Source organism: Mesocricetus auratus, unplaced genomic scaffold (assembly GCF_017639785.1).
Source record: "Mesocricetus auratus isolate SY011 unplaced genomic scaffold, BCM_Maur_2.0 Super-Scaffold_100676, whole genome shotgun sequence".
NCBI lineage: Eukaryota > Metazoa > Chordata > Mammalia > Rodentia > Cricetidae > Mesocricetus > Mesocricetus auratus.
In genome coordinates, this window is record NW_024429266.1 from 118,629,820 (window position 1) to 118,642,883 (window position 13,064).

At 46.2% G+C, this 13,064-nt stretch overlaps 1 protein-coding gene and 1 long non-coding RNA gene across 2 annotated transcripts in view; one reads left to right on the top strand and one right to left on the bottom strand.

Annotated features, from left to right (window-relative positions):
- Window positions 1-831: 831 nt before the first annotated feature.
- Window positions 832-4,291, bottom strand: LOC121136712. The gene is made up of 2 exons (XR_005873780.1): window positions 3,405-4,291; window positions 832-3,303 (listed from the first exon to the last, which is right to left on the bottom strand). It is a non-coding gene; the product is annotated as an uncharacterized LOC121136712 (long non-coding RNA).
- Mindy4 (MINDY lysine 48 deubiquitinase 4) overlaps window positions 4,249-13,064 on the top strand; it is a 108,880-nt gene continuing 100,064 nt past the window's right edge. Inside the window, exons 1-3 of the mRNA XM_040737608.1 lie at window positions 4,249-4,431; window positions 7,572-7,691; window positions 11,361-11,593. Of these exons, the coding sequence (XP_040593542.1) occupies window positions 4,369-4,431; window positions 7,572-7,691; window positions 11,361-11,593 (416 nt within the window). The 5' untranslated portion in view covers window positions 4,249-4,368. The remainder of the gene's footprint in view (window positions 4,432-7,571; window positions 7,692-11,360; window positions 11,594-13,064) is intronic.

The window sequence follows — 13,064 nt, forward strand, 5'->3', positions numbered from 1 at the left end:
GGGCACACTGTCACTCTGTGATATCTTTGCTTCTTCCCAGACTGTTATGCCATGTTTCCTCCCTTTCTTTCTGCCTTCTGGCCTTTGCTGTTTCCCAAGCACTCAGGCCCTGTCAGGGCCCTTGCACTGGGGTTTGGAGTGCTCTTCCTCCAGGTCTCCTCGGAGATTATGTGTTCTCTTCTTTTGGAATTGGCTGGAATATTATTATACGATCCTACCTGGTGTGTGTGTGTGTGTGTGTGTGTGTGTGTGTGTGTGTGTGTGTGTGTGTGGTGTATGCACAGCCATGCATAGAGGCTGGAAGTCGATCTTGGATGTTGATCCTCAGGAGCTGTTTACCTTGTTTTATGTGACAGGGATCTGGGGCTTGCTGGTCAGCCTAGGCTGCCTGGGAAGCAAGCCCCAGAGATCTGCCTGTCTCCGTCTCCCCACTCCAGGGTTACCAGTATGCACAACCATCCTGCTTCCCCTTTTCCATGGTGCTCATTCGTGTTTGTTAAACACTCTACAGACAGAGCCATCCCCCCAACCCTGTGATGCACTTTAAAAAAGTATAATCTCTGCCTGCCCAAAGCCCTCCTATTTCTGTTTTCTCTCCTTTAAATCTGTGGCATAAAATATCTGCTATGCTCATTTTCTTTTCCTTTTGTCCATCTCTGCCATTTTTCCCCATTTCTCTTTTCTCAATGAAGACATATTTTACAGTGTTAAATTATTATCATCTGTATACTCTGCATATGACATGGCTCAATATGCATTTACTAATAAATAAGTCATGAATAAATAAGAACAAATGCATGGACAAATCCAGGACAGAACCAATAGAATGAATATATATTAAAAGGTGATTTATTAGATGGTCTTATATAGTGTAGTCTAGGTAGTTCAAAAATGGCTATTCCATGATGGGGAGGCCAAGAATTCAGTAGGCTCTCATGAGTCTGGATGTGGCAGCTGTGGCTATATAGTGCTGAAGGCCTGGAGGATTCCTGAAGAGCTGCTGGCCTTTGGTCTACTTTAGAAGCTGAAAGAAACTGATTTTATTATCAGCAAAAGAATCAGTAGTAGCAGCCACAGGGTAGAGGAACTTGTCATCCGGAAAAGAAGCAAGTTGGCAAAAAGCAAAGTTTCCTTCTTCCATCTCCTTTGTATCTGGGCTGCTCCTTAAGGTGCTTCCCACATTAAAGGTGATTCTTTCCACTTCAAATAGCACCCAGAGAATCTCTTGCACGAGTGCCCAGTGGCTTGCCCTTTCAGTGTGTCTCAGACCCAGTCAAGCTGACAAGCAAGTTTAACCATCACACCTAGATTTGACTTTGATCTTGACCTCCACAGAGGAATATCTTTATTTCCTTTGATTTTGTTTTCTGAGACAGAGTCTCACTATGTAGCCATGGCTGGCCTGGAACCCACAGAGATCCACCTGCCTCTGCCTCCTGAGTGCTGCATTTGAAGGCATGTGCCACCATACCCAGTATCTTTTGATTTTTTTTATACAACACTGTGATGACTGATTATAACTGTCAATTTGACACAGTCTAGAGCTTCCTAGGAACAAAGTTTCTAGAATTATTTAGATTCGGTTGGCTGTGGGGGATAATTTTGAGTATGGTGAGAAGTGGGAAGATCAGCCCACTGCGGGTGGTACCATCCCATAGACAGGAGACCCTGAACTGTGTAAGAGTGAAGAAGTGGCCTAGAGAGATTGCTCTGTGTTGTTCTTGCAGAGGATTCAGACTCAGTGCCAGGCACCTGCATGGTGACCCCCAAGCATCTGTAACTCCAGTTCAAGGGGACCCAGCATCCTCTTCTGTGTCCCTGGGCACCGCTGCCGGGTCCTCTGGCAGGTAGATCTGGGGAAGGGCTGGTCCAGCCTGTCTCTTCCTGGGGCTGAGCATGATGGTGAGTGTCAATGACTCAGACCCTACCCCCATTAGTTATGGGGGTGGGGGAGATACACACTGAGTCTGGAGTCTGTCGAAGCAGGATCTCAATCTATTTTAACAGGTATGAACTTATACAGGGCTGAGGTAGGAGATGGGAATCATAGGATAGGGTAAGGTGATTTGAGGAGTAAGGGTCAATAATGTTCCACCAAGCTGGCAGGTAGCTAGGCAAGGGACAATCTTACATCATCTCTGGCTGAGTCACCCCCACGTGGAGGTTACAGGTCAGAGACAGGTGGCCAAACTCTAGCCAGGCTCAGGAGGTTACACTGGGCCTCACATCCCAACACACCGTGAATGTACATGGTACACATACATGGATGCAAGCAAAATTACACACAGAAAGAATAAAAACAAATTCATCTTAAAAAAAAGAGTGTGGTTTGTCAACCTTTCCGCTGACCTGTGCAGATCTTGTCTGCTGGACCTGGGATCTGAGGACCTGAAAGAACGGGGCGGACCACAGTCTAACGCCGTAGAGAGCGTTTCTTCAGTTTCAGTGTGCTTTTATGCATGGATGTAAAAGAGAGCAACGATTTAAGGAAGGCTGTTTGAGTTCAGAAAACATGTAAATAAAGGCCAGTATGCACACACTAAATATTAACAGAGCAGCCTTTTCCTGGAATTTTCTCAGGACACAGCACTTGAAATCCAGTTGCCTGGCACGTACTATAGATTCTATCTGGGAAGGCATGAAAGCAAGACAGAAGGCCAAGTCCAGATTCAGAGCACACTGACCAGACTGCGTTCTATAGCTGTGTTCTGACATCCAACAACAAAAATGAACATATCTTATGAATTAAAGGTAAATGCTCGTCACAGGAGGCGTGGAATCATGTCTGAGAACAATCCAGGGAACAAAATGCACCTGAGGTAAAAGGCCCTCTGCCTTTTTTTCCTGGAGCCTCTCTCACAGTTCCCCCAGGCATTGTTCACCACGGGTCATTCCTTTGACCGTGTTCTGACAGAGATTGTCTGAGTATGAATGTATTCATTACACTTTATTCTTGTTTATGGATGTGATACGGCCAACTCCCTCCAGGTCCCGCTGCTGTGACTTTTGTGAGCTGTAACCTGGAACTGTGGATCACAGTATTTTGTCACAGCAACAGGAAGCAAAACTAAGACAAGCAATTGCCATTTTTGATATGCCAGCTCTTACCTGTGCATGGAAGTCTGCCTTGTGTTTTTAGAACACATTTGTTAGTGCGCGTTTGCATCTGAAAGAGCAGGTACCTTGGTAATGCTCACGACTGTCGTCTTCACTCTATGCACATTTAAGTTCTTGCAGCCCTGAAAGTTCAAGATTGCCCTTGCAGAGAACTTCGCTGGTTTAGAAGGTGTGGATGCCGGAAAACTGTAATTCAAACACAGAGACAATCTTAGATTAAAAACATACCTTTTTGATTTTGTAAATGTTTTAATGTTTATTAGAATTTAACAATCATACAAACCTACCATTTTTTTGTGGGTCTTACTGCCTGGGTACTCTTTTATGAAAAGATAAGAAACATTGGTTTAAAGAAAATAATATATAAGTAGTAGCATAGGTGATATGTGCTGAGTTGAGACCCTAAAGCTCATAGTTTGAAGTCTTAATGCCTTGTATCCAGAAAGTGACCTATCTGAAGGTAAGGTAAAAATGAGGTCGTTATGGTGGACACTTAACTCTGTGTGCCCTGTGTTGAGTAGCACACAGACACATTAAGACGGAGGCTCTGTAAAGACACAGAAAGAAGAGGGAGGCAATGAGAAGGGTCTCAAGCAATAAAAGCCCCGGTGACACCTCTATCATGAACTTGGAGACTATAAGACTACAGGACCGTAGTCTTGTTGAAGGCACAAACCGTGGCATTTTACTATGACATCTCCATCAAACCAGCACAACGGGGCGAGTTCGTTGACGTGGTACCCAAGTGACTGCCAAAAGTCTGGGATTTGCCCATTTTCATCCCTTCCAGCTTCTAGATGCTGGGAATTGGAGTCTTGGCCTCCTTGCTGTACAGAGGACAGGCCACTAAGGTCTGTGTCAGTACGCCTGGGAGGCAACCGTAGTCCTGAGGGTGGATCGTTGGGGACACTTTCCCGCCGGCTCAGACCTTTAAGAACCACAAGGTAGGTGTGCTTCCCTAATTACACGTGTGGAGAAATTTGGAGCAGTGAAGTCCACCACAGGAGGACAGAGTCAGTCTGATTCCCTGAGCTCACAAGCTATGCTCCGCCCTCAACTGCTGCCGAGCTTGGAGGATGCTCCTCCCTTCTTTCCTCCTGCTCCCCTGGAACGCTGGTTCCCCAGGAAGGGGAGGAGTTCTTCCTGGTGCGGAGGCCACCGTCGCCACGGCAACGCAGCTTTACTGGGCCCAACGGATTCCGTGGTCCCGGGCTGCAGGAGGCCGCGTGGCCTGGGGACAGCGGCAGCAGCATGGACAGCTTGTACGTGGAGGAGGTGGCCGCCTCCCTGGTCAGGGAGTTTCTGAGCAGAAAGGTAATGGCTGGACACTCCGAAGTCCTGGAGGCCGCTCTAGTGTTGGGAAGGGGGCCACCTGGGGTTTCCCTCAGTATCTCTGCTCCTTCGGGGGGTGGGGGAGCATTCTACTCCTGTTCGCCTCAGACTACCCCTAGAGCCCCTTTCCAGGGACAGGGAAACTACATTTCCCAGAAGCCAGTCCTTCCTAGTTAGAGGACACTTCCATAGAGGCAGGCCGGCTCTTGCTCTGCTGCCCTCCCCTGGCACCCATTGTCATGGCCGTGCCAGCTTGGCAAGTGTGTCCAGGGCAGAGAAAGTTCTCCCAGCCTGGGGCACAGGGCATGTCCCCAGGAAAAAACTTCTTCAAAGGAAAGTTCTGGACAGTCATTCCTTTTTGTCGTTTTAATCAAAAGTGGAAATTCCAGCTGCTGCATGAACTTTTGTAGAAGAATTATGCAAATCTCTTGTTGTTTCGTCCTAGAAGAGTTTTCAAAGTGTTGTAAGTTAGGAGCATTTTGGGCATCCCGTGGAGTCTAGGAGAGGAGGGTGCATCATGGATGCCAGGAGTCGGGCACTGATTTATATTTTAAACCAAGTGGCCAAGGACTAGGACCAAAGGTCACTTATTTGAGACGTACACACACACACACACACACACAGACACACACACACACAGACACACACACACACATACATACAAACACCCCATGTTTGAATGGAACAAAGCGGAAGGATTTGAGGTCAGATGGTGAAAGTATAGATGTAAGTTTGACATTACTACCTCATCTCTATAAACAGGAATTTTGAAACTCCTCCCACGTGTATGTATAGTGAGGATTAGTGATATACAGTCAGCATTCAGGCTTTAGATCTGATACTCACATACAATGTGCACATAGGTTTTCAACGTTATACTTGCTTCCCCAGCTCTGACTGAACCTGTTTTGATATGTTTGCATGCTTTTTAAAAAGTGATTTGTGTTTATTTTGAAAACTTGTGATGCATCTGGCTTCATTGTGTTTGCTCTGACCTTCTATCACTGAGTCTTGGGTTAGAGTTGACTTACCAGTGATGAGTGCTCAGAGGCTGGCATGGATGCTAAGTCTGGGCATTAGATGTAGAAGTGTCTGAGAAGCCTTCATTTCTTGAGTGCAGTCCAAATCCCTCACTGACATCCCGGGAAACCACCACTTGGCCCTGTTTACATTCCCGCTCTTGCTCCTGGCATTTCCTGCACATTTCCCTTCATCTGTTCTGTCCTGCGACAAGGTCTGTTTCTTCCCAAGCTCTTCTGATGACTCTCATGATCAGAATTGATCAGGACCAGTCCTGGACTCTGTCTTAACCACTCATTGTTACTTGTATTTGCACTGTCACACCTGCTTGTCTCACCTCTAGACAGGGCCAGCGAGCAGATCTCCCACTGAATGACACCTCAGAAACCATCTGTCTGCCTGACCTTCTCTTCCTCCTATTGTTTTATCTAAAAGTATAAAAGAGGTATCTTTGGATAGTTTTATATCAACTTGACATAAGCTATATAAGTCATCTGAGAGGAGGACCTCCATAACATCAGACAGTATGTAAGCCTGTAGTGCATTTCCTTAATTAATTGATGGGGGAGGGCCCAGCCCATTATGGGTGGTGCCATCCCTGGGCTGGTGGTTCTAGGTTCTATAAGAAAGCAGGCTGAGCAAGCTATGGAGAGCAAGCCAGTATGCAGCATCCTTCCATGGCTTCTGCATGGAAACTCCTGCCTCCATATTCTTGCCCTGTTTGAGTTCCTGTCCCAACTTCCATCAGTGATGAATAGTGAATGGAAGTGTAAACCAAATAACAACTCCCCACCCCACTCCCGCAAGTTGTTTTGGGCATGGTGTTTCATCATAGCAATACAAACCCAAACTAAGATACTCACAAAATCACAGAGAGCCAGAACTATGGAGTAGGGCAATTGCTTGTGTTTTTGGTGTTGGTGGTTGCAGTGGTTCTGAGACAGGGTCATGTTTACATTGCCCAGGTTCTCTTCAAGCTCTCCATGTAGCCCAGGCTGTCTTGAAACTCTCTATGTAGCCCACACTGTATCCAGACTCTTGCTTCTGCTGCCTCTGACTCCTGTATTTGGAATTATGAGTTGCATATCACCATGTCCAGTTGTAATTACTTTTCCCATTGCTTCTGCTCTGGGGGTTGTTTCTGAGCCTGCCTCCTCTTTCACCCAGCCATCTTTTCTCCAACAGGCAACATTTGTGTCTCTCTGTGCTATTCCTTAAGACCCTCATTCACTCTGGTTCAACACTGTGTGGGTATCTTTTCTTTCCCAGAGTCACCTTTTCATCAAAAGTCACGGCAAAACAGTGGGTTTGGTTTTATTTTCCAGCAGTTGGAGCTACTAAAATGTTCTGAGCACAAAGGCCAAGGGAAAAGTTGGAGTCTGGGATCTGCCAGGAGCAAGGGATATCTCTGGCCCTGAAGGAAGAGGCTGAGACATCTTCTGTAGGCACTAGGTGTCCTGTGATGGGAGGAAGCAGCTGTTGAGGCTGTCCTCAAACGAGGATGCCAAGTTCCTGGAGGTGCAGTTACTGTCGCTAGACCTTAGTCTTTGGGTGTTGGTGGGGGTGATGGGTAGTGGTTTGCTGGTGACGTAGCAGATATCCATGAGTTGCTCTGTAGGGGACTGGGTGCCAGTCGGGTTTCCTGACTAGACCGATGTGGATCATGTGACTTCAAACATGTCTCCTGGCTTCCTCAGCTGAACGGTTAAGGGAACAATTGTTGGCCTTTTGACTGTGTTTTTTTTTTTTTCAAATTTCCGTTTATTTTTAAAGGTTTGTCTTTCATGGCCCCAAGTCTAGGCCAGACACAGTGCACCCGAACTGGCTTTCGGCAAGCTGGTTACCTGGACCTCATTGTTACTTATAAAATGAGTCCGCAATCCCAGCCTTAGCTGACCCCACACTAAACTGACAGAGCCATCAAGCCCATTGGTTTTATTAAGATGAATTCTGAGACAGCTTTGGACCCCTGCCATGGCCGTGTAAGGAAGGCAGACGAGCCCAATCCTAATGAGCCCCAGCAGTTTTCTGTTAATAGTGCGTCAGAGAAGGGAAGGTTTTCATTTCTAACGGCCCACAGTGACTCAGACTTCTTCCCTCAGGGTTTGAAGAAGACGTTCGTGACCATGGACCAGGAGCGCCCCCGCTGTGAACTCAGTATCAACAGCAGAAACGATCTCCGTAAAGTTCTACATCTGGAGTTTCTCTACAGGGAAAACAAGGTGCGTGCCCTTTGAGGTGGTGTCCTTGCAGGAGGTTTGGGGGGTGGCCAAGATGACAAGCCTCAGAGTGAACTGAGTGTCCCCTGGTGAGTCTGGGCCTGCCATGTCTGTTCTCTGACAGTTGCTCTCCACGCTCCTCTTTCCCCTCACACAATGGTATTTTTAGTAAGACTGCTTAAGGATATATTATGCAATACATATTTATGTGCGCGCGCGAGCGTGCACACACACACACACACACACACACACACACACACACAGGTCAGCAGAGGTGGATGGTAGGTTTAGCACACCCAGGGGTGTGGGAGTTGAGCAAGCCAAGGGGACATGTTTTCTTGAGGTATGGAAGGTCCCCTGTCCAGACCCCTACCACACCTGCTGCTATCACAGTGCCCTGGAGGCTTCTTCCATGCCCTGTGTATGAAGTAGAACATTTTGTTTTGGTAGTGTCTGTCTCCCTCAGGCCCATTGACTTAGTCGATGGCAGAGACTGTGTGTCTTTTTCATATTGGGTCCCCATATTTAATGTCTCACTTTAAAAAGCAAGGCTGTAAGTGACACTCACACAGAATTCTGCTATGTGAGCCATAAGGGAAGCCATCCTATGGTGAGTAAAGTGAGGACACTCTGCCTTGGCCCTCTGGTCAGAGAGAAGCTCTGATCCCACTGACATGATGGGAGTTTGCCCTCTGGAGAGTGCTGTGAGTCAAAGTAGCCATTTGACATCTGACAGCCATTTGTGGGCTAGGGTAGAGATTCTTTTTTTCTTTTTTCTGTTTCTTGAGACATAGTCTTATTCTGTAGCAAAGGCTGGGCCAAAACTCACTATGTAGTTCAGGCTAGCTTCAAACCTCGGCAATTCTGCTTCGTCTTTCTGAGTACTGGAATTACCAGTATGTGTACCACTAGGCCCAACATGGGGCTAGACATTGATTTTCAAAGGAAGCCCTTCCCAGCACTCGGGAGGCAGAGGCAGGTGGGTCTTTGTGAGTTAGAGGAAGGACAGCCTGGTCTACAGAGCGAGTTCCAGGACAGCCAGGGCTACACAGAGAAACCCTGTCTCGAAAAACTAAAACAAAAAACAATCCCCCCCAAATAAACCAGAAAAACAGCAGCAAAGAAATGGGGAGATGGCTTGGTGGTAAGACTTTGAGTCTCTAGCAACCACTTAGACAGCTGGCTTGGCTTCCTCTTATACCAGAATTAGCGGGTAGAGAAAGACAGATCCTAGGAATTTGCTGGCCAGCCAGCTTCCTGTGCAATGAGATACCTTGTCTCAAGGCGGTAAGGCAGACAATGATAAAGGATGGCACCTGACATCCCCTCTGGCCTGCACATGCTCGTGAACTGTCATGGACACCTGCACACTTACATGCATGTAACATAAACACACAGACACACCACCCCTCCCACACATAAAAATAAATAAAATGAAACTGTAGTCGGACATTTCCTGAGTCCCACAGCCTCTCACAAACACTCAGAAGCTTATATTAATTACAAATGCTTGGTCAATGGCTCAGGCTTATTACTAACTAGATCTTACATTTTAAGTTAACCCGGATTCCTTATTTATGCTCTGCCATGTGGCAGTATGTTTCTTAGCATGGCATGATCATCTCCTGCTCCCTCTGCGTCTGACTGGCGACTCCTCACTCGGCTCTTCTCCTTCCTGTCATCTTTAGTCTCTTTGCCCCACCTATACCGCCTGCCTGGCTACTGGCCAAACAGCGCTTTTACAAAACCAATTGGAGTGACAAATGTTTACAGTGTACAAGAGGATTATTCCACAGCATGAAATGAAGTCCTAATTCATTGAATGGACTTGTAAGAACGAACACAAGATTATTTGGACTACCCAGAGAAATCTCCAGGTCTCTTGACAGCCAACCCACAGTGTATGGTGTGGCAGAGAGGACCCACAGTGTATGGTGTGGTCAGGCCGTCCTGTGTAAGTGCAAATGGTGCTGCAGGCTGGCCTGCAGACCCCAGCCAGTAGCCCTCAGCCTGTAGCAACTCTGCCTGTGACCCATTTGAGACAAGTGAGGTCCACCAGAGACTGAGGCATCCCAAAGGACCTTTGTCCTCTTGGCCTCCTTACAGTCATGTGTGCGTCCTGGATGAGGGATACAGTGACGTAGCAGCAATGTGCCCTGCATTTGCTGGGTTTGGAGGCATGGGCCTGGGATATTCATGTGAGGGAGATGTTTAACGGGGACTGGGACCTTTGCCCAGAGAATCCAAAGAGCTGTTTTGGTGTCCTGGGATTTTATGTACAACTGATTTCACCTAATTTCTCAGAAGTATCATGTCATTTATTTTTTCACCACACCATAGTCTCTCTAAAGTAACCATTATCTTCAAAACTCAGGGTATCATCAGACCTGGGTGAATTTCCAATTATTTGACATAAACAGTTTTTAGCCATGCTAGAATAAATTGGGAGACTATGTTTTAAAGAAGCTCTATAGTTCAGTATGAATGTTCCCAGCGCCTTGATTTCCTTGACAGTTAAGTGATAGATAAGAAAACTTATGTAAGACTGAGGTTTGGGGAAATGGCATTAGCTTCACCTCAAGGAAGTGAGCTTAGTGATATAAAAACTCACAGAAGTGTAATGTGGGCAGTCCAGGACCCCAGAGCCCCTCACTGAGAGAAAAGGCAAGACATTTGAAATAAATTGCATGTTTTCTTCAACTTGATTTATTTTAATCTTAGTTTAGACCAAGACAAAGTAAACTTTTTGGTCTTATAAAAACCGAGTAAATAAACATGTTATTTCTGACTTTAATATCTGATAAGGGTATTGAACTCAGGGTTGTCCACTGGTCATGGATCTTGGCCAGAGAGGAATAACAAGGGAAGGACTTGGCTTGTGCTGAGGGCTCCACACCAGGCCCTTCATCGGACACTTGGCTGCTCTCACTTGGTGTACACCCCATGCAAGCCTGTGTCTGGCCGCAGCTCAGCAGGACAGGGTGCTCCCAGCTCCAATCTCTTGGGGTGGCACTGACACATGGCCAGATTCCTGAAGCCAGCCTGTGGCTCCCTGCTTAGACAACTAGGTGTCTGTTCAGATTATTTGGGAGAAATCAAACCTCTAGTTCTTGCTGTTTGGGTTTAGTAAGTCTTAGTTGGTCATGTATCTTTTTAAAAAAACTTCTAAAGAAAATACGTATGCAGGCAACGCTGAAAAACACTGACATCCCAGGGTTAAGAGATAATGCCCACCAATAAATGTGAAAGCCTCAACTATAGATGGTGGAAGGAGAGAGTTGACTAAGTGGGCTTCTGATTTCCACACACTTGCAGTGGCATCCCCCTAATAAATGAAGTGTAATACAAAATTAAATTAAGACTATTTTCTAAATTAAAGGATATCTCTCTTCTAGTTGTTTCCATAGGGAAAGAATACAAAAGGAGATTAGCTTTGGCTAGCCCTCTGTTCACATCACAGGATGTTAGTTCTTTCAGAGTAGAAATTTTGTCTTTGTCTCTGAATTCCTACCCAGTACAGTGCCTGGTACACAAGAGTAAGTGTGTGCTTGCTGGATGTGTGTAGTATGATGGAGAAGCTGGTAACTTATGTCAAAGAATTGGAATGGTCATCTTTTCACCCTTCTAATGCTGTACATTCAATTAATGATATTTTTTCCTTCCCAATGATAGGCAAAGGAAAAGCCTCTAAAAACAAACCTTGAGCTCATTACCAGATATTTTCTGGACCATTCTGGGAACACAGACAACTTAAGTCAAGAAGTCCTGATCCCTGCACTCCCAGTTCCAAAGAAAAATAATAAATTGCCTTCGAGATGCTCGGAGACCACACTGGTGAATATATATGATCTTTCAGATGAAGACACAGGAAGACGATTATCATGGTCAGAAGCAGGCAAAGCTAGGTATCCATCCTCTTCACTCTGCCCAGTAGCTTGTGTTGCTGCTGTAACAAATCACAGTGACTTGTTGATGCCCCTGAGTGTTTGCTGGGTCTAAGAGGCAGCCATGCTTACAAGCTACCTTCTCTTAGATTCAGTGCCTGTGTATTCATTTTGACCCCTTTTGTTCTTCTCAGCACATGGGATGGTCTTGCCTACACCAGGGTGGGTCTTTTCCTATTCAGTTAAACCTTTCTGGAGATGCTCTCACAGATGCACCCAGAGGTGTGCCTCACCAATCTTCCAGGTGATTCTAAGTCCAGTCATGTCGACAGTGAGGATTAACTGACACAAATCTCATAGTTAGAGCTTCGAGGGATCTGGACATGCTCATCTTTGGGTGCTACTGTTCAGTTTACCACACCGTATGTTTCTAATTCTCTGTCACAGAGCCATGCTAGTTTCTGCAAAGGCTATGCGGGTGAACCGTTTTGTGATGGTGTTTACTTCTGATTCAAGAGCATGACTTTATATCCTGTGATTCCTAAAGTTCAGGGTTTTGCTTTGAGTTTCTTTGAGACAGGTACATGGTATTCATAATTGAACCTTCATTATTTTGAGAACAGTTCTAGGTATTTGCAACATCATACAGTACATGTGGTCTCCAATGGTGTGTGTAACTTACATGATCACATACTGTATGAAGTCACCAATAGTGGGATTAACTTCTGGGGAATGGGTCTTTTCTTCCATTGACAGAAAAGCTTTTATTTCTGATGGTTGGAAAAGCTCAGTGCATGAATGTCAAGCCAAGAAAGGGTGAGGCCACTATAGTAAAGTAACCTGAGGTATTAAACAAGAAAGGTCAGGAGAGTGGTATAAAGGTGCCCCCCTTTGTAAAGGCTTTTGCTATAAAGGCATTTGCTGCCTGGTTGGGTAATCAGTATTTCTGAGACAATGACCAAACCAACAATGAGGTCGTTGAAACCTCCAGGTCTCAATCTTACTGTTTTCTCAAGCCTGATGCACCTTGGTTTCCATCATGCTTCCGCCCCCGCCCCCATATCCTGTCAGCTCTTGGTTCCCAGGCATGTTAAATGATTTTGCCCTTCCTGACCTGATGACAAAGGCTTCTGTTCATATACCTATATTTTTTCCCTGCGTAACTCTTGTGAGTGCTGTCCTGGGCTCCCTGAGGAGGTCAGTACACCCACAGATTCTGCCCTGGCCTGGGCAGTGTGAGCTTTCCTCAGTGCACACTGGGACAGGTCAACCTTCCTTGAAGGTCATGAGACTCTTCCTGGAGCTTTTAGGAGAAGCCCCAAGTTTGCAAGTCTGTCTCAGCCCAGCCCCACTGCTCACTGAGCTAGTTCCCTCCCAGGCCTAGTGCTGGGCTTCAGGAACTCTCCAGGTAGTCTCTCCAGATCCGCCTATACTTCCTTGGCCTTGTCTTCTGACTGACATTTTCCAACAATGGCACAAGTGACTGCTGCTT